Source organism: Salmo salar, chromosome ssa03 (genome assembly GCF_905237065.1).
Source record: "Salmo salar chromosome ssa03, Ssal_v3.1, whole genome shotgun sequence".
Lineage (NCBI taxonomy): Eukaryota > Metazoa > Chordata > Actinopteri > Salmoniformes > Salmonidae > Salmo > Salmo salar.
Window position 1 is genome coordinate 74,740,761 of NC_059444.1, and position 22,342 is coordinate 74,763,102.

The window sequence follows — 22,342 nt, forward strand, 5'->3', positions numbered from 1 at the left end:
TCGGATGTTTTCTAACTTCTGATGCGTGGATTTGATTGATGTATTCTTTGTATTTTTGCTGTTATCAAAAGAACTAATGGTAAGCACATGCAGCCACTCATCCCACTTGCTTCAGAGCCTGCGTTCACTACATGACAGGAACGAGCGCATAGATCTCATGCACTAAATTATAGAAGGTTAGAATGTAAGGATGATGTGTCTTTTCACACTGTGAAAGGACTGCAGATGGTTTATTATGCATGTATGAGCCATACTGTACATTGACAGGTCCAGTCCAAAACGGGAGGTTTAAAAAATAATGAGGTAATAAGAGTTCTTTGGGCTTCCATTGGACTCCACCTGCCAAAACAGCCTAGAATGTCAAACAGACTTCCTCTCAACCCGACCGCAAGTCACAGACAGCGAATCCCAGACAGCGGATCACAGACAGCGAGTCACAGACAGCACTCTCAGACACAATTTCTAGACAAACTCAACACAATAAGTACTCTCTCCACTTTTCCTTCATTACCATTCTACCCCCTCCCTCTGCAACTTCACCTCTCTCCCTTCCCTCCCTCCTCCCTTTGTGTCTCCTCCGCTCCAACCATTCATCTAACTATTTCCAATTACAGAAAGTAGTGAACCTCAAATTTAGTTATTCAGGGACTGATTTGGGGTGGCAGTGACCATATGGACATTGCTGACAGAGAATTCGGCAAAGTATGGCGGTAACAGATGTTGTAACCTGTTTATTTTTTGTGGTGCCCGAATTAAAACAGAAATGGAACAGTGTAGTCTTATGTGGGAGTTGCCTAATTCCGTGAGAAGTGTTTTTAGTGGGCTATTTCTTTCATTGTGCGAAGAGGAACAGGTGTTGTATGCCAAACTGGGACAGACTGCTTATTAGTTGGTTGGGTACTTGTTTGTCCACTAACTTCTTTTTTGTTTCTCTCCTGGAATAGAAATAAACTACATAAAAGGTTGTGCTACAGAAAGCACGGTAATAGTTTTCTTCAACTGCCAAGTTTATAAATATTCATTTTCTTGTTGTTGAAGTTAGTTAATCCGACACAAAATATTGACAGTTTGTAGTTCATATTTCCATCTGCCAAATTTCCACCACAAACTATAATCTATAAATATACTGTGCATATAACGTGGGGGATTATATGGTAAATATACACATCTACATTATGTTCAACATAGAATGTATCGCAAACTAGTGAAGACAAATAATCTGACAAGAAAGAGAAAGAACTGTGTTTGACAGATCCAAAAGTCCTTGAGGATGAAGTGAAAGAGTCCCTCAGCACATCAAATGTTTTGAGGGGACATATTGTCGTGTGTGTGTGTGTGTGTGTGTGTGTGTGTGTGTGTGTGTGTGTGTGTGTGTGTGTGTGTGTGTGTGTGTGTGTGTGTGTTTCCAAGGAGCAGCTTTTACAGCCTGGTGGAGCCTGATGGTAAACCACTGAGCAGCACAGACAGTGCTCCAGGTTGCTACAGAAGCCGGTGAAGGCTTTACAAAGGGACATTACACCTACACACTAAAGAACTTTCACTCCTTTTGCTCCCGGGGGATCGACTGCAGCATATCAACTCCCCCTCCCTTTCTCTCCCTCTCCCCATCTCCATCCCTCTCTCCTCTCTGTCTCTCCCGCTCTCGTTTCAGCGTGCAGGTATCTTATTCTATGTATTAAAAAGTGCCTGCGGTTGTCATCTGTTGAATATTTCATGCATTTAATTTTTCCAGGCGCTAAAAGTAACTTTCACTATGTCTCTCTCATTCTCTCTCTCTCTGTCTCTCTCTCTCCTACCCTTATTCCTGCTGTGCACACACATTTGGTGTAGATATATATTATCATTATATTCCCTAATAGCTTCCTCCCTATTACAGCCTAGACATTATAGGCTAGTCTATAGTCAATCATCCAAACAGTACTCAAACATGACCATTTCTGATTCTTCACATACTGTAGGACTCCATTCTTTGACCTTTGACCTCCATTCACAAAAGCCACATATAGTAACCTCTCCATGATGAAATGGCACATCATCATCCGAGATGGCATGTCAATACATTTGATGCACTGTTGTGATGGAGGTTATTATGTAGTGAAAGGGAAATCAGAAATCATACGATGGCTTCCAATCGGCTCTATAGAGCCCGCCTACGTGTTAAGGCCAAACCTTCATAATCACCATAACGATTAAAATGGGAGCCCAGCTGGCATTGAATATGAATAATAAACCAGGAACCGACAACACTGGGTCCAACAGGCAGAGCAGCATCAGCAGTCCATCCATACATCTCTGAATGAAGAGGAAGACAGACCAATCAAATGAAAGAAGGGCCTTTTGAAAATCAAATTAAACGATGGCCCCCACACTTAATTAACTCACCTTTAGATGCTCCCTGTTTTTCATTAAGCCATACATTCAATCTCCCCGCTCTTTTACATGTGACCCTTTACACCGGACTGCGACCCTTTTCTGAACCCGCTGCTCGCCAAATCCAGCGCTAATTCTCACTTCTGTTGCCGTTTAATGTCTTCCATTTATATATTTTTTATTCATAGAAACGTTTTTATCTGCTTCAGGTATACATCCGCATCACATTCCCTACTACTTTAATTAGCCTACATAAGCCGAGTGGGAAGGAGGAGGGTGGGAATAAGTGGATTAAGGGTGGAGGGCCAAGTGGTAGATCCAGCCCTGCCAAGCATTCCAAACATTCCCAGCGTTCCCATGGTATTGGGCTGATTTGGAGCTGAGTGGGGTGGAGACGGAGTGGAAGGGTATGGGCTGCAGTCAGTCAATCTGCTACAGGTCTCTGGGCCTCTCATTAGTCTCTGATTGATCACCCACTGCAGCCGCACCACTCTACTAACTGCACAATATAATTACAACAGCACAAAAAATAATCATCATTCAAACACACACACACACACACACACACACACACACACACACACACACACACACACACACACACACACACACACACACACACACACACACACACACACACACACACACACACACCCTGCGACACCTGGACCCCAGAGATTTCCTTCTTGAGAGAGTGAGAAGGAAAAAAGGTGAGAAATGAAATGAAAGTATTTGAATAGAAGAACGTGAGAGAATGAAAACAATGCAGCAATCTGTCACGGTTTGAGCTGTATGTTATGTTGGAGGTGTGTTCTGTTGGAGGTGTGTTCTGATGGAGGTGTGTTCTGATGGAGGTGTGTTCTGTTGGAGGTGTGTTCTATTGGAGGTGTGTTCTGTTGGAGGTGTGTTCTGATGGAAATGTGTTCTGTTGGAGGTCTGTTCTGTTGGAGGTGTGTTCTGTTGGAGGTGTGTTCTGTTGGAGGTGTGTTCTGTTGGAGGTGTGTTCTGTTGGAGGTGTGTTCTATTGCAGGTGTGTTCTGATGGAGATGTGTTCTGTTGGAGGTGTGTTCTGTTGGAGGTGTGTTCTGTTGGAGGTGTGTTCTATTGGAGGTGGATTCTGATGGAGGTGTGTTCTGTTGGAGGTGTGTTCTGTTGGAGGTGTGTTCTGATGGAGATGTGTTCTGTTGGAGGTGTGTTCTGTTGGAGGTGTGTTCTGATGGAGATGTGTTCTGTTGGAGGTGTGTTCTATTGGAGGTGTGTTCTGTTGGAGGTGTGTTCTGTTGGAGGTGTGTTCTGTTGGAGGTGTGTTCTGATGGAGATGTGTTCTATTGGAGGTGTATTCTGATGGAGGTGTGTTCTGTTGGAGGTGTGTTCTGTTGGAGGTGTGTTCTGTTGGAGGTGTGTTCTGTTGGAGGTGTGTTCTGATGGAGGTGTGTTCTGTTGGAGGTATGTTATGTTGGAGGTGTGTTCTGTTGGAGGTGTATTCTGTTGGAGGTGTGTTCTGATGGAGATGTGTTCTGTTGGAGGTGTGTTCTATTGGAGGTGTGTTCTGTTGGAGGTGTTCTGTTGGAGGTGTGTTCTGATGGAGATGTGTTCTGTTGGAGGTGTGTTCTATTGGAGGTGTGTTCTGTTGGAGGTGTGTTCTGATGGAGATGTGTTCTGTTGGAGGTGTGTTCTATTGGAGGTGTGTTCTGTTGGAGGTGTGTTCTATTGGAGGTGTGTTCTGTTGGAGGTGTGTTCTGTTGGAGGTGTGTTCTGTTGGACGTGTGTTCTGATGGAGGTGTGTTCTGTTGGAGGTATGTTATGTTGGAGGTGTGTTCTGTTGGAGGTGTATTCTGATGGAGGTGTGTTTATTGTCTTTACATCTGAATGTTGTTTCGATCGAGAGCTCGACTGGTGATTATTGTCAAGTTCATTTTAGTTAATTGAATTGTGCTTCTTTATTTCATTAAAATTCAATGTGAAAGTATCCTTTTGGGGAACCCAGTGCATTTGGAAGAAGCACGAATTATTTGCTCATTAGAAGATAATCAGAAATCAATTAGGTATTTAGTTTATATTAAAGGCTTGGAGAGAAACCGCTTCAAATCCAGACATTAAATATACACTGAGTCTATAAAACATTAGGAACACCTTCCTAATATTGAGTTGCACCCCTTTTGCCCTCAGAACAGCCTCAATTCATCGGGGCATGGACTCTACAAGGTGTTGAAAGTGTTCCATAGTAATGCTGGCCCATGTTGACTCCAATGCTTCCCACAATTGTGTCAAGTTGGCAGGATGTCCTTTGAGTGGTGGACCGTTCCTGATACACACGGGAAACTGTTGCATGTGAAAAACCCAATAGTGGTGCAGTTCTTGACACACTCAAACTGGTGCGCCTGGCACCTACTACCATACCCTGTTCAAAAACCCTTAAATCTTTTGTCTGTCCCATTCACCCTCTGAATGGCACACATACACAATCCATGTCTCAATTTTCTCAAGGCTTAAAAATCTTTCTTTAACCTGTCTTCTCCCCTTCATCTACACTGATTAAATTTGATTTAACAGGTGACATCAATAAGGGATCATAGCTTTCACATGGGTTCACCTGGTCAGCGTATGTTATGGAAAAAGCAGGTGTTCCTAATGTTTTGTCCCCTCAGTGGAACTTCTAAAACCTTTTTTTTTTATGGAATGGAATAAAATCATTAAAGTGGGAAATTATTACAATAAAATTATGTGTGCTAGTATCTATAAGGGATTTTTAATTAATTTCCTTATACCTCTTGTGGTTTTTCCCCCTGATTTGCAATTCATAAGTGAGAACTTTAGAAAAGGTGACAGCGATCTATTATTAATGATTGGCTCGTACAGTTCCAATACATCACCTTAGCCCCTAACACACCACAAATTACTAATTCATAAGCCATAAATAAGCAATACAAATGAACTGTGCATGCTTGCATTTCTACATACTAATTACCTCATAAAGCCAGATCCTAATTCGTTTTATTGCCATCCATATGTCTCTAGTTAGTTACCAACAAGAAACGAGTGTAGCGATGCTTTAGCATCACCTTGATAGTACTGTCTATACCGTACAGTAGGTGACTAAAACATCACTAACAAGCTGCTAACTACCACAGCCATGATAAGATAAACAGAGACAGAACCGGAGGGTCTAATCAACACAGATCTTAAATGAACTGCATTTTAATTAGGCAGCAGACCCTAACTGCCACATTGCATCAGCTCCTTGTGGTAAGCTACTGATGGTAAACCTTCAGCCTACTGATGGTAAACCTTCAGCCTACTGATGGTAAATCTTCAGCCTACTGATGGTAAACCTTCAGGCTACTGATGGTAAACCTTCAGCCTACTGATGGTAAACCTTCAGCCTACTGATGGTAAACCTTCAGCCTACTGATGGTAAACCTTCAGCCTACTGATGGTAAATCTTCACCCTACTGATGGTAAACCTTCAGGCTACTGATGGTAAATCTTCAGCCTACTGATGGTAAACCTTCAGGCTACTGATGGTAAACCTTCAGCCTACTGATGGTAAATCTTCAGCCTACTGATGGTAAATCTTCAGCCTACTGATGGTAAACCTTCAGCCTACTGATGGTAAATCTTCAGCCTACTGATGGTAAACCTTCAGCCTACTGATGGTAAACCTTCAGCCTACTGATGGTAAACCTTCAGGCTACTGATGGTAAACCTTCAGCCTACTGATGGTAAACCTTCAGGCTGCTGATGCACTACAGAGCTACAGGAAGTCGACGATGTGAGAGCAACATATGAAGGTAGTAAAATAGGTCAGCAGTGTTAGCTGGATTCTTTGAGACCATGCAGGCCACCAGCTGTGAGGAGAGGCTCTCTGTGGTGGGGTGGGGTGAAGGTGGGGTGGTTGGACAACCTGAGGTGAGGTGCTGGAGTTGGGAGAGAGAGTGGAAGGGGTACAAGGTTATATACTGTATGTGTGTGTGGATCCTTGGAGAGACAGGCGCTGGAGTAATCGGTCGATGAGGGACGGGAGGAGTAAGGGATTGAGTGGGGGTCTGAACTCTGAAGGAGCTAACAGAGCAACCTCTGCGCTTTTGGGGTCAGGATACGAGTATGCAGGGGTTCCAACCTCTACACAGCCCCCAGCTCCCCGGGTGCAGATCTAGGGGCTAGATCAGATATGGAATGGAATAAGAGATCAGAGATGGGCCAATGGATACAGCCCTAACACCCTAACACCCCTATCAGGCCTCCTCCACAGTCCAGAGGACCAGCTCCATCCCTGGCTGAGTCTGAGCCTCATTGGTGGGCTAGCTCAGCTCACTCACACTAATTAAAGGTTAAGCCGGTTCCCCCTCCATCCAGCAGGAGCAGCGAGAGGACAAGGAATGCATAATTAAAAACAACTGTAATTACTACATTTCAGCACGCAATCATATGGAGAAGGTGATAGGGAGGAATATGGAGAGAGATAGAGAAAGAAGGACAGAGAGAGGGAGGAGAGAGAGAGAGAGAGAGAGAGAGAGAGAGAGAGAAGAAAGAGAGAGGAGAGAGAGAGAGAGACAGAGAGAGACAGAGAGAGGAGAGAGAGAAAAAAGGTGGAGAGACAGATTTGCAGGATGAGCTGGAAAGTGTATGATGGAGAAAATAAGGAGGTAAGGAGATTTTTATCTTGTTTTTTTCTATTAAGTTGTGTTCAGCAATTTAGAATCTGTTTCGTCAGTGTATTTAATTTTCAGTGTGACTTTCATTAAAATATACCCCTCCCCCACTCCCACCACCAAAAAAAGAAGAAACACCAGCTGAATGAAGTTCCGTATATGTATTTAACATTGGTGAGGAAATATAATCACGCATAATATCACAGATTCCCACTTATATTCTGGACGTGTACTGAATTCAATTGGAAGGGGGACTGAAGGCAGCTCTGAAGGCATCGTTTTCCAGGGTTTAGGTCTGGGTGCTAATCCCCAGTCAGTATGGTTCTGGAGGTAAAACACATCACCGTGCTCATACTCTGTACAACACTGTATTGGTGTAGGGCTTAGGCCCCTAGCTGCAGCCTCAGCACTGAAAGCCTCAGACATTTTTTTTCCTTGGGAGAAGAATACTTTTTTCACTCCTTACTCCACTGTTGTGCTTTTGGACGCGTGTATTCTGAGGATTAGTGGCTTAATCGACCTTGTAATGGGGAGATCAGAGCAGCGTGCAGGCATGGAGAGAAGTGCACACACACACAAACACACACACGCATAGTCATACACACACACTCATACAAACACTTACTCGCACACACACATTTAAACACACACACACTAACATTTGCACACAATCATACGCGTTATGACAGATGCAGGCCACCACAAATATGAACATACACACATCCCCCTCACCCTCCCCACCCCACACACCCCACACACCCCACAGACACACACAAACAACTCCCACCCACCCTTAGAGATACTAACACATTGTGCTGCAGACACTTACAATATGTAGACATACAGGTAAATGCCAAAATAAAAGAAACACCACCATCCACCAGAACAGCTTCAATGCACCTTGGCATAGATTCTACAAGTGTCTAGAACTCTATTGGAGGGATGCAACACCATTCTCCCATAAGAAATTCCATCATTTTGTGTTTTGTTGATGGTGGTAGAAAAGAAGCCGCTCCGGAATCTCACATAATTGTTGAATTGGGTTGAGATCATCTGGTGACTGAGACACACACACACACACACACACATACACACACAAACACATACACATACACACAAACACACACACCGTTTAAACCACCCTATGACCCCTCTTTCAAAGTCACTGCGATGTCTTCATCTAGCCATGGTAAACAACATTATGGGCAACTGGGCATTTTTATACATGACCTACACCTGCGTGGAGGCACATGCTTTCAATATACTTTGTATCCCACATTTACTTAAGTGTTTCCTTTATTTTGGCAGTTACCTGTACACACGACCTATTAGTGGTTTTGTACTCCCCACTGCATCCTTTACAATGTAATTGTGGGAACAGTGTCCAAGGCTGTGTAGTCTATGGTCTTAAGGGGGTCAGTGTAATGTCTCTCTGAGAAATGAGGGGGTCTGGCTAATGATTCAGTGGACTCTAGGGGTCAGCAGCACAGTGTGTTGTACAGTGAGTCATCTCACATCCCCTCCCACTACAGCATCCCCTGCCCCTGCTCCCTCCTCTCTCTCTCCCTCCCTCTCGCTTTGCCTCCCTCCCTCCCTCCCTCCCTCCCTCCCTCTCTCTTTGCCCCCCCCCCCCCCCCACCTCTCCATCCCTCCCTCCCTCTCTGGGGGGTAGCCCAGGCCAGGTCTGTGTCCACCCTGCTACATCGGGGACGGGGGGGGGGGGACGGGGGGGATGGAGGGGGGGGACGGGGTAATCCCAGTGTTATCTCGTATCAGCGGCGGTAGCGGGATCCGGTGCAGCAGGGATGATAAGATGACCAAACAGAGTGGATCATTAGAGCGAAGACATTGTGTAATCATCTCTCTAATCTCACACACTAATCCCCCATCTCTCTCCAACCGGCCGAGCGATCCAACGCAGGGGTGCATACGGGTCTACCCGCCAGGCCGACACACACACACACACAAACACAAGCACACACAGATGTGCATACACACACAGGTGGATGCCCACATACACACACATAAACACACTCGAACACAGGCACGCGCATACACGCATACACACTCGAACACATACACATACACACAACCCTGCCGCCACCTCTTTCACCACTTACTCCCTCTCTCCACAGCCTACTTTTTTTTGTTTCTAAACTAATAACAGACTGGGTGCACATGGGCAACCCAGAGGAAAAAATCAATACCCTCTCAGACAAAATCAAGATTTCTTTTATCCTGCCATTCTTTTTTTCTCTCTTTTGCTTACCCTCCACTCTACCTCTCTCACACTCTCTCGCTTTCTCTCTCTTCTGCAGCAACATTTTGTTGATCTCTGTGGTAGTCCAGGGAGTCCCATGGACAAGTGCAGCAGGACTTCCACTGCTGGATCTGAGCTGCTACTCACCCCTTCTGAAGGTTGATCGATTCAAATAATAAGCTATGTTCCCATGACGTCCATCTTGATTCCCATTGCTCTCTGACCCCTACCCTGGCCCAGTACATTCCCAGTAAGTACATTCCCAGAAGATTCCCAGGGTGTCTGACTTGATACAGTAGCAGGGTCAGGCCTCTCCTACAGCTGCTCTCTGAAGGAGAGGGAGGACCGCCTGGATCAACCCCAATACTTCTCATGGCCCCGGGATACCAACCCCATCCACTGTTGAAGCAGAGAGACAGGAGCCTAGAGAGTAATCAATCTCCTACTACTGTTACTGTAGTAGGAAAAACACACAGCGAGAAAAAGAGAGAGAAGAGAGAGATATAGATAAGAGAGAGAGACAGATAGAGAGAAGAAAGAGAGAGTGAGAGAGAAGTGTGTGAGAGAGAGAGAGAGAGAGAGAGAGAGAGAGAGGGAGAAGAAAGAGAAAGAGAGATGAGAGAGAGGAAGACCGCATGGGATTGAAAAAGAGGGAGAGAGGGAAAGGGATATGGCGCAGGAAGACAGAGATGGAGTCACTAGAGAGTGTCTGAGCCGAGCCGACCAGACTGGCAGTCTTCTCCAGCGCTAATGGGAAACACAGATAGAACATTATTGTTACTGAGCTCGTCCAGATGGACAATAGTAGAGAGAAAAGACCTGAACAGAGGAGGGGGATGAGGGGGAAGATGGCCGAGGAGGAGGAGAAGAAGGAGGAGGAGGGAGCGTTGTTCACTGGCTGGCTGGGAGAATGTGACGAGACGTCGAGGCGAGGAGGGGAAGAAAAGACAGGAAAGGGAGGAAGAAGAGACAGATATAATGCACAATTTTTGTCTGTTTGTCTCTAAAACCTCAGGCAAGTCCATAATGCCTCTGTCATGCCAATGAAGCCTGTTTGAGATTGATTGAATTGACAGAGGCAGCCAGTGAGACAAAGATGGAAGGAGAGTGAAGGGGTGAGAGGGAGAAAGGTGCAGAATAAGGAAATGCAAAGCTCATTACAACCCAGTTTTTTTATAGATCCCCAAATCTGTCTCTACACATTGTTTTATTTATTTGATGTTAGTGGCTTAATGAGATCCCTGAGGTACGGAAGACAGCTGAGAATGAGGAAAAGAAAGAGATAGAGGGGGATAGAAGGGGAGAAATAGACTGAGGAAAGGAAAGATGGAGGGAGGGATGCAGGGAGGCAAAGAAAGGGAGTCAGGAGAAATAGGAGCGTGAAGAAGTGGAGAAGGGGGAGATAGGAGATACAGGGCGTAGGCAATGGTGAACCAGCTCCCGCTAATGTAGGGTTTACCAAACTCGCTCCTGGGGCCCTCCCTGGGTGCACGTTTTGCACTACACAGCTGATTCAAATAATCCTAGCTTGATGATGAGTTGATTATTTGAATCAGCTGTACAGTGCTAGGGCAAAAACCAAAACGTGCACCCAGGGGGGGCCCCAGGACCGAGTTTGGTAAACCCTGCTCTAAAGAACGGTACGTTGTCCTGTAAAGCTCAAGAGAATGCCTCTAACATTCTCTCTCTCACTCCCTCTCTCTTTAACAGATAGACACCAAAACTGCAGGGGACAGATAAAGGTGTGTGTGTGCGTGTGCGTGTGAGTGTGCGTGCGTGCGTGCGTGCGTGCGTGAGTGAGTGAGTGAGAGAGAATAATGAAGCCCAATGCAGATCCCTCACCCCACCCAGACTGAGAGGTTTGGCCACAATGCAGATCCCTCACCCCACCCAGACTGAGAGGTTTGGCCACAATGCAGATCCCTCACCCCACCTAGACGGAGAGGTTTGGCCACAATGCAGATCCCTCACCCCACCCAGACGGAGAGGTTTGGCCACAATGCAGATCCCTCACCCCACCCAGACTGAGAGGTTTGGCCACAATGCAGATCCCTCACCCCACCCAGACTGAGAGGTTTGGCCACAATGCAGATCCCTCACCCCACCCAGACGGAGAGGTTTGGCCACAATGCAGATCCCTCACCCCACCCAGACTGAGAGGTTTGGCCACAATGCAGATCCCTCACCCCACCCAGACTGAGAGGTTTGGCCACAATGCAGATCCCTCACCCCACCCAGACTGAGAGGTTTGGCCACAATGCTGCGGCACCCGGCCAGCCCTTTGTGCCGAAGCAGAGGAATGGGAAACAGATGCCACATAAAATACCCTGGCAGGGGGTTTGTTTATTGATTCATTTGTTGTATTTACTCCTTTAAACAAAGCTGGATTACTGCGCAGTCAAATGTGCACTGCAGTTGTTTGTGTGTGTGTGTGTGTGTGTGTGTGTGTGTGTGTGTGTGTGTGTGTGTGTGTGTGTGTGTGTAGAGAGAGAGAGAGAGAGAGAGAGAGTGTGTGTGTGGTGTATCACGTATGTGCGTGTGTGTGTACGTGCATGTCTGTGTGTGTGTTCGGACAAGTTTGTGTTGGGCGTCACATTGGAACACAGTCTACCGGTGATCAACAAGATGTCAACGACAGACACCGTTTCCCTGTTTCTAGCTCTTAGCCAAAAAGCGTTGATGTGACGTGATAGCTGTGCTGGGGAGACTATACCAACCACTATTACACTGGTGTTCAGCTAGAAGTTCACAGGAAAAACACTGACGTAATAAGCCCCAGGGCCTGTGGTTAAACTGCACATTTACTGCTGGGTCTGCTGCAGGTGAAACTTCTCTACTTCTCTCCTGTGTTCCACTGGAGAACGTGGAGAGCGTCCTTAGCTACGTCCTCAGGTGCTCTACACGTCTGAAGTGGAGGACGGAGAGAAGAGAGGAGAAGAAAAGAGGAGAGGAGCGGGAGGTAAGATCTCTCCAGTCTCTCGGCCCTACCTGGAGTGACTCATAAACATGATCTGTCTATTTTTACTCTGAGTCTCCGACACCAATCTACTGTAATGGAGAGGAGACATTTCCTCTACTTCTCTACTTATTCCCTAATTGCACATGGTGAAGTGGGAGCAGGGTGCTACTGTGTTTTCTCCTTCTCAAGAGTTCATAAGAGCCAGTTCTTCAACTCCTAACCTATCTTGGAGGTCCTTTTTTTTCTTCTTTTTTGTGAGTAATCGACTTCCTCTCGCCACTCAGACGACGTCTGTCCAGCTCTTCCGTTGTGGCTCCCGGCCTCCCACTCCGCAGCCAGCCCACCCCATTGTAGCCACCAGTCTGCAGCGTTCTGCTCTGCTCCCGCTGAAGTCACAGAGGTTGATAGCTGTCTCATAACTGTCAAGCACTCACTTTCACCACGCCGGGTTGTCGGTGGCTAGCTAGACGCAGCATACCTCAAGCTGTTTTTACCCATCAGTAGGAAGAGGGGGGTAATGAAAAAGCATGTGTGACGAATTGAGGGTGAGGGTGAGAAAGCAAGCAAGTGGAGGAGGAGAGGAGATGGAGATTGGAGGGCAGAGAGGAAGAGGAGGAAGATGTGAAGAAATGCCGAGCTGTGGGCATCGGGAGACCCGAGTCAGCACTTATGCAAACGCACCGTGGTGCTAGCCACACACATACACCCCCCCCCACACACACACCTCCCCCCCACACACACACATACACGGACACACACCTGTAAACAGCCACCCTGCATGTTTCTGTTTGTTATGGAGCTGTGAGTATCTCCCATATTGCGATGTCATCCAGGGTACAGTGGGCTGATGGAATAGAGAGACCCCCTGTTGCGCACGGAGACTATTACATGGTCTAACAGAGCTCAACTAATAACCTACACCAGATCATCCAATTCCCACTTCCTCCTTTACAGATCATCACCTATCAGAGGAGCTGGGGCACTCCTACCCCGACTCCTATCTACACCCCTCTGCTCTGCTCTGCTGGTGGCCACTCTCTCTCTTCTCTCTCTCACTTATCTCCTCTCTCCTCTCTCTCTTCTCTCTCTCCTCTCTCTCTCTATACTTCTGTAGAACAGGTAGCGTAGGGATGTGGTCTTAGGGCAGAGATTCAGCAGGAGGCAAGAGGCTCTGATGCAGAAGTGTACATATTTATTGACAAATCTCAATAGGTGATAGGCGGTGATGAATGTTTACCAGACTTACCTCTTAAACAAAACAACCAAATCAGTAAGCCTAGAACAGGCTTACCCTGTAGCTTTCATAGCTATTACAGGTTGGGGGTGTAACTGGCTCAAGCAGCCTCCCGACTTTAACTCCTCCCTCCCTCCCTCACTCCCTCTGTCTGTTTGTGTTTTATTTTGATCCCGTCGGCTGTTTGTTGCTGTTAATCTGTTTGATTAGCTGTCATGGCGCTTCAAAACAACCTTTCACACCAAATATGTGGTTTTGGTGGTTGAGGACATCTGTCCCTTCTGCAAACATGATTCACACACAAATTCACAAAAATCGTAAGGCCAAGCCTACGTACAGGTAACTGACAAAATAAAGGAAACACTTGAGTAAATGAAGGACACAAAGTATATTGAAAGCAGGTGCTTCCCCACAGGTGTGGTTCCTTAGTTACTTAAGCAATTAAAACATCCCATCATGCTTAGGGTCATGTATAAAAATGCCCAGTTGATCATTATTTTGGCTACCCTGGCTAGAAGAGATCTCAGTGACTTCGAAAGAGGGGTCTCAAAGGAGCATTTGTGGTTTAAAGGTTGTGTGTGTGTGTGTGTGTGTGTGTCACCAAATCTCAATCCAACTGAACACTTATGGGAGATTCTGGAACGGTGCCTGAGACAGTGTTTTCCACCACCATCAACAAAACACCAAATGATGGAATTTCTCATGGAAGAATGGTGTTGCATCCCTCCAATAGAGTTCCAGACACATGTAGAATCTATGCCAAGGTGCATTGAAGCTGTTCTGGCAGCTCTGGTGGCCCTTTATTCTGACAGTTACCTGTACATACACTCATCTGATCACCACCTGGTTGTGTGTTCACTCAGCCACTTTTTTAGTTGTGTGTGTTTGTAGGTTCATGTTTGTATGTGTATCATGGCTTGTTCGGGGGTTGGTGGGGGCCCGTCCAATCAAAATTAGCTTAGGGCTCCAAAAGAGCTAGAAGCGGTTGACACTGTCCCCATTTGAGGTATTAGTGCTGTTTATATGCGTTTGGTTTGAGGACAGTTGTTTTGTTGTGTCTATGCCTTTGTCCTGCTGGTGGTGATTGAATGCTATTGACTGACCTTCCAGATAAAGATGACACGTGAACATCATCGTATTAAACAGTGCAGTCGTGTATTGACTTTTTAATGTTGCTGTTGGACCCAGGCAAAATGGCTCACTGATTGTGTTTTAGATCAGAGACAGTGGCAGCTTCTAAAATGGACTGTTAGGGTCTGCTTCACTGCTTTCTGCCAGGAACACAATGAACCCAACACAACAAGGACTGTCTGGGGAGGAAGGGGGGAGAGCATAGGAGGCTGGTGGGCGGAGCTGTAGGAGGACAGGCTCATTGTAATAGCTGAAATGGAATATGGTTTCCATATGTTTGATACTGTTCCATTTAAATGAACCCATCCTCCTATAGCTCTTCCCACCAGCCTCCTCCTATAGCTCTTCCCACCAGAGAGAGAGAGATTTCCCACAGATCACACAAACCCACATAGAATTTGAAAACAATCAAACGTTGATAAACTTCCATATCTGTTAGTCTAAATATCTCAGTGTGCAGTCACAACAAGATTTATGGCCCGTTGCCATGAGAAAAGGGAAACCAGTGGAGTGCAAACATTGTAAATACAACCTATATTTATCTACCTGCACATTGTTACAACACTGTACATAGCCAACAATATAACATTTGAAATGTCTATATTCTTTTAAATTGTGAGTGTAATGTTTACTAATGTTTCCTTTGTTTGTCTGTTCCATTTGCTTTGGCAATGTAAACATATGTTTCTCATGTCAGTAAAGCCCTTTGAATTGAATATGATAGAGAGATATGAGAGAGACAGGAGAGAGTGTGTTCTCTGTACAATCAAAACAGGCATTTACTAATCTACCAGAGTTAGAGTTCTGAACTACACACTAAAGCATGAAATAGATCAACAGAATATGAGATGTAATGAGATGAATATGAAAAGGGAGAATGGAAACAACCTGTTCAAATTGTATTACCCCATGTAATCATCAAACAAAAGTGTTGGTCACTGTCAGAGGTTGCTGATAACATTTTAAACAATACGTTGCATAGATTTGCCAGGATGGACATGAGAAAGGGATGTGTTTTGGAGAGGGGGGGGGTACTTTGGGGGACTGTAAGTGAACATCACTTGGGAAGTCTGTGTGTAGCACCAGTCTACATGGAACTGTAGTAGTTATAGTAGGGGGCGGTGAATTGACTGACTGTCTGCTGTTTTTTCACCAAGCTGTAGTATTTTACCACACCATCAGACAAAATCTCCCTCCCCCACTCGTTCCCACATCTCTTTCTCAAGTCTCTCACAAAATGTACACGCACACCATTGAGTCAACCCTCCTTCCATTGCCTCACTCCTCCATTTTTTTCCTCTCCATCAACTCAGTGACACTCAGCAGTGAGCCGTGACATTACTGAAAAACAGAGAGGGTGGTAGAGAAAAAAAGGGGGAGGTTGGGGAAGTAACACACGAGAGGGAGAAAGTTGAAAGGGAGGAGAGAGCTAAATTTACAGCAAGCAAGCGCGTGAGAGAGTGGTAGAAAAGAAAGTGAGGGACGTGATTTCTTCAATGTCAGGAGGCGTTGTGGGGACGGCTGTTGCTGGGGGTGAAGGAGCGGTGAAACAGCAAACTTGATGGCCCACAGATCTGATGAGGGAGTGGTCCCCTTGAAAGAAAGAGCTCAATAATTCACAGCCCAGAGGGTGAAATAGGGAGAGAAGAGAGAGCAGCAAGAAGAAAGGATAACAGAGAAGGGATAGGTGGGAGACAGCCATCAGTAATGGACAGGTACACTACATGACCAAAAGTATGTGGACACCCGCTCATCGAACATCTCATCCCAAAATCATGGGCATTAATATGGACTTGGTCCCTCCCTTTGCTGCAACAACAGCCTCCACTCTTCTGGGAAGGCTTTCCACTAAATGTTGGAAGACTGTTGCGGGGACTTGCTTCCAGTCAACCTCAAGAGCATTAGTTAGGTTGGGCACATGTTGGGCGATTTGGTATGGCTTGCAGTCAGCATTCCAATTCATCCCAAATGTGTTCGATGGGGTTGAGGTCAGGGCTCTGTGCAGGCCAGTCAAGTTCTTCCACACCAATCTTGACAACCCATTTCTGTATGGATCTTGCTTTGTGCACGGGGCATTGTCTTGCTGAAACAGGAAAGGGCCTTCTCCGAACTGTTGCCACAAAGCTGGAAGCACACAATCATCATTGTATGCTGTAGCGGTAAGATTTCCTTCACTGGAACTAATGGGCCTAGCCCAAACCATGAAAAACAGCCCCAGGCCATTATTCCTCCACCAAACTTTACAGTTGGTACTATGCATTCAGGCAGGTAGCGTTCTCCTGGCATCCACCAAACCAAGATTCGTCTGTAGATGTATACTACACCTTTTTGAAAACCACAGAGCCAGCTCCTAGACACATGACTAAGTCTTAGATGACAGTGTTTACTCTCTCTCAGATGTGTTACCTCATAGTGAGGTAATGACGACATCAATATAGGAAATTAACTGACATTAGTGGAGGTCGGAGATAGAAATAGACCGGAAATATAGAAATAGGAGGTAGAAATAGTGATTGATATTCTAATAGTTTTCATGACCATAACATAATGAAACTGGCAGAAGAATGAAGGGGTTTTATGTATGTACTGTACAGTTAATAAAGCATTAGAAGGGATCCTTCGAAGGGCAAAGGGATATAAGAATGGGTGAAAGTTGCGGGCAGACTTAAAGATAAGAGTTCTCCATAATGCAGTCATTTTACACTCATTCCCAGGGCCACATTCTATTCTCTACATTTGAAAGAGCCAAGGAAGAAATCAGAGTTGTTCATAAGTTTGGGTGATTATAGCCGTAGCTAATTAGCGGCAGGTTTCAATTAAACCATTAAGCAACAAGCTAATCTCCACCATTTCTCCAACCTCTCATTTGAGCTCAGATATTCATTCATTTGACAAATGGTATTCATTTTCTCACATATATAAACATTCATATTCACACTGATGCAAATGGTTTTTCAACTATGTAACATGCATGTGTACAGTGGGGTTGCAGTGCTTTCTAGTGGTCGCCAGATGTACTGCAACATATTAATTTACGTCTTTAAAACTCCCTTGGGTGGCAGTAAAGAGTGGTGTCTCAAACTACCCCATTGTACTGTATTGGAACAGGTGTTTAAACTGGGTTAAGTAATATCATTGTGCTGGTGACCACTGTACTACATCAACCTTTCTTTTCCTAATTCATACACTGAACCTCTGAGTCTGTGATCAATCCCTGTTGCCTAACAGTGGAGCGAACAAGGTCCCTTAACGTGTGAAAATACATGACACATTCATTGTGACAACCTAGCAACCATAGTACAGTAAAAGGCAATTGCCTAACAACTGTTGACAGTACAGGGAGTACTACATATATATGAGTGAGACCTACCGTATATTACCCTTTATCACTTTCCCAATCATGTGGTTTAGAAACAGCAGGACTGATCGCAGTGGAGTCTCTGAGTCTATTCCAGTGACCAGAGGGAGGAGAGTTATAGTACTTTCAACAGTAACCAGACTTTCTCAACAGGTATTACAGTTCAAAACCAAATCTTTCTCACAGTAATGTTAATAGGGTCTTTCAACCAATTTGGTGCCTTTTGAGAAGTGTAATTTGGTCAAAAATAACTTTTGATCCTAATTTTAACAGTCTGTCTAAAAGAGCAGATGTTCAACTATAAAAAATAAAACAAACATCTTCCCTCATCTAAAAAAAATGAAAGACTATATTAAGGGCCTATTAAATGTATAAAAAAAAGTAACAGGGCTGATGATTTTTTCTTAATAAATAAGACATATTTCCACTTGTGACAGGGGAATGGAAGGTTGTTGCAAAAGGGAGTGGCAATTGAATGAAAGCCTGTCTCTCTATGAGTAACAGGGTTGACGTGTTCTGCCCAACCCGCTCAGGTTCTCACCACGAAACAGCCACAAAGAGATGAACCAGCTAACCTGCTTTTACGCGATGATTTGACTATTAGATGTTCCATTTGACAAAAAGGAATAGCTTCACCATATTAAAAACGGCAGTCCAGTTCACATAACAGGGTTGACCTTAAAATGAGGGACAGACGTAAATGAATCACTAATCACATGAAATAAATACATCTTCAGAGATTACTTTGTCAAAGTAAAATAACTACGGCTTTATAATGTTGAAACTTGGAGAAATGTAGGGATTACGTGGGTTAAAATCTTCCTAGAAGTGACACAGGGTTGATGGAGGGACATGTCAAAATGCTCCATTTTGGCACTTTAGCAAGCCTTCATAGATATGATTTATTGAATTCTCCATTTGGTCTATATTGAAAAGGGCACTTTGTTTAATATAACAGGCTTTTAAAATGTAATATTGGTGCAGAACTTCTATATTGTGCACCAATATAAAAGGGATGCGAAAGGCACTCTAGTAAACAAGCAGATAGTGGTGGTATGTCACCATCACACTGTTTATCAGTTAACATGTGGTAGAGCAGTAGCAAAAGACGACAGAAGTAAAAAATATTAAAATGACTTGTAACGCCCCATTAATTGTTCAAGTGGGGAAAGTTCGGTTAATGTACTTTAATGAAATATAGTTTTTGGCACTTCTGCCGTTGTGTAAAAGATACATTTTGCTTAGTTCCCCCCCATCCCTGACTATGGAGAAGTGGATATTGTTTATTTGTAGTAGATTTGCTCCAAGTGTCTCAGCATCACTCCTCCCAGAACCATTTATAGAGCTCAGTAACCATCCGATTCTCAGGGTGGCCTCTGATGTACTCACAGCTGTTGCAGGCATTCTGAATGGGGAAGCTGTTGATACGGACTCTGTGGATCCTCTGCCACTTGAAGTATTTACGGTACATCTCCTCATTCTCGTCCAAGAAGAGGAGGTGTTTGGCCAGGGCTCTGGGCGAGCGGAAGTCATCCACATGGATGAAGGAATCTCCAGGGATGAACTTCTCATAGTTCCCTCTTGTCGGGCCCATGACCACAGGAACAGCGCCCAACTTGAGAGCATTATATAGTTTTTCTGTGATGTAGTCCTTGTGGACGGAGTTCTCAAAAGACAGGTAGAATTTACAGCTGGCCACGATCATTCTGTATTCACTAAGAGATACCTTTTTGTTGAAAGGGTCCCCGTAGGTGTGAATTCTGATGAATTTGCGCAGCTCCATGTAGTACCAAGTCCTCTTGTGTTCTCGGTTCCAGTTGCTAACGATCCAACAGACCAGTCGGTTTTTATGTGGGACAAACTCCTCCCTCTCTTCAGTCCGAGGGACAAGAGATCCATAAGGCATGTTGATGTCTGCATCCTGCCTGTAGTTCAAAGTCACATTAAATAGATCTTCCAAGCCAGGTATTCTATTCGTGTGTGCCGGTGATTCGAAATTCATCCACACCCATTTCTGGAAGGAGGGCCGTGGTTCTTGGGGCAGGTTGGATAAATCCTCCTCGATTTCTCTGTGGTGGATGAGAACAGCATCCGCTTGACTGTACAGCTCCCTGTCTGCTGTCAGGTGACAGCCTTCAATGTTGTACAAGGACCTGCAGGAGTTCAGTTTGAAGGGATGGTCAAAGGGCCAGTGCCAGACCAGCACGGTAACGTCCTGTTTGTGCTCCGCCTGGAAGTGCTTGGCCAGGACAGGAAGCCAGGTGATAGCAGGTCGGTACAGTAGACAGGTCAGCAAGCAGCCCAGCAGGAGAATGCCCATCAGACTCCGGTGCCCAATTCTACTATTTGGTCCAAGACACATCATTTGGCCTGTCAAAAGGAAAGGCTGTTTGTTTAGAAGTGTATTAAGAACAGGCAAACACATCTAATCACTTATTGCATGTGTTCGTAAAGTTGACAATGATTATTTTAGCACGAGGAATACTGGTCAATCATAAACTCAGACCAGACAGGTTTTAGGGTGAGGGCAGACATCTGCTGACGAGGCTAGTTCTCTATCAGCGGACCATTTCATTGGTTCACTAGTCATGCATATTATGTGGTTGACATAACAGTAATCAAAGTCAATAAGACAAGCTCAGGTTTCTGTTAGGTTAGTGACTTCTGAAGTGACTGAGGCAGTGGTTGTCACCAAGATCCTGAGTTCACAGGACATGCTGTCCATCCAGAGAAACAAATTAGCCATGTGGTCAAGCTAAACAAATACGCTGGATACTTATCTGGGCTATTGTGTGTATAGAGTCCTCCCTCTGAACCAGAATATATCAATAACTATTGAGGATACAGTAAGACTATTGAACTAAGGAGTCATGGGACCCAAAGTGTTGGGGGCTGTGATTTCACCCTTGCCCGGGGTAATTAACTTCAGGTTGCAGGATATGTAACCTAAAGGGTTACTAATGAGAGGACAGGTTCTAAGTAAACATACTACGCAGTCAAATAAAGATAGCATGTTATACAACGGGAATACCAGAGTAGGCAATAAACTACATGGTAATAACAAACCCGTGTGACTGTTTTGATACCAACAAGTTGCCTTAAAGCCAGCTAATATTTAAATACATGAATATAGCTATGTAGGATCTATACACACAAGGTATTTGACAACTTTAATTACGTTGTTCTTTCTATTTTGACTTGTAACGGCTGTCGGGGGAGAGAGAGTAGACCAAGGCGCAGCGGAGTTAGTGTTCATCATGATTTTAATTTAATAAAGAACACTACACAAAACGAGAAGACTGTTTGGCTGTCAGTTCTGTCAGCTGCAAAACACTCAGAAACAATTACCCACCAAAACCCCAATGGAAAAACAGGCACTTATGTGTGACTCCCAATCAGCAACAACACTCTACAGCTGTGCCTGATTGGAAGCCACACGGCCAAAATCAATGAAACAAACCAACATAGAAAAATGCACATAGAACGCCCACCCAATGTAACACCCTGGCCTAACCAAAATAAACAACAAAAACCCCTCTCTATGGCCAGGGCGTTACATGACTTGTCTGTTAAAAGAAACACAAATTCCTTTTTCTAACACAACCAATTTTACACAGACTTGATAAAAGACAAACGCATAGGAAACTCAACACTAAATCAGACAGACTGAGAGACTCCATTCAAACATAGAGAACAGTTGCATCCAATAATTTATATCTACACCACATTCCACACTGCTCTTCAAGGAAATTATATACTGGGTGAGGGGTGCTTACCTGCTAGCTCTGAGATTTGACTTTGAACTTAAACAGAATGATGTTGCTAGTTTTGACTTAAAGCCACACCTGACACCTAGCTGAGTCACATTGCACTCATGTGCCTCCACATCCTTGAGCGAGGATAAGCCTAGAACTGGTGTGCAACTGCAGGCAGAGGGACAGCCTCTCTAGCCTTTGCCCTTCATGTCACACCTTAGACGCACTGCCCACTTCCCTGCCGTGTGCAATTTGTCAAAGAAATACACACCTTCATAATGTGCTTAGTTAAGGCAATGTGAGTTGGAGAGCGACCCTCCTGTAGGTTTTCACTCCAGGCCCCGGGTTGTAAATAATCTGGTGCATCTTATCAACCAGCTAATTATTAGAATCAGGTGCGCTAGATTAGGGTTGGAGTGAAAACCTACAGGATGGTAGCTTCTCGAGGAACAGGGTTGGAGAGCCCTCGTATATGATGTGTTTGTAGTGTTAAGAAATGTAAATAATATTTTAAAAGACTGAATGCATACGTGTAATGCAGTGTAAATATCAGAGAAGGAGGAAGTAAATACTCAAAATATTAATGGTAAGGTAAAGATTAAACTTGTCATCATACAGTGTCA

The 22,342-nt window shown here is 44.8% G+C and overlaps 1 protein-coding gene across 1 annotated transcript; it reads right to left on the minus strand.

Annotated features, from left to right (window-relative positions):
- Nucleotides 1-14,611: 14,611 nt before the first annotated feature.
- On the minus strand, nucleotides 14,612-21,999 carry LOC106601669 (4-galactosyl-N-acetylglucosaminide 3-alpha-L-fucosyltransferase 9). Its single transcript, XM_014194017.2, has 2 exons — nucleotides 21,741-21,999; nucleotides 14,612-20,334 (listed from the first exon to the last, which is right to left on the minus strand). The coding sequence occupies exon 2, from the start codon at nucleotides 20,327-20,329 to the stop codon at nucleotides 19,283-19,285; it is 1,047 nt and encodes a 348-aa protein (XP_014049492.1). The 5' UTR covers nucleotides 20,330-20,334; nucleotides 21,741-21,999; the 3' UTR covers nucleotides 14,612-19,282.
- Between the last annotated feature and the right edge of the window lie 343 nt (nucleotides 22,000-22,342).

Coding starts and splice junctions, on each gene's coding strand:
- LOC106601669 (XM_014194017.2), bottom strand. CDS start 20,329: ATGATGTGTCTTGGACCAAATAGTAGAATTGGGCACCGGAGTCTGATG.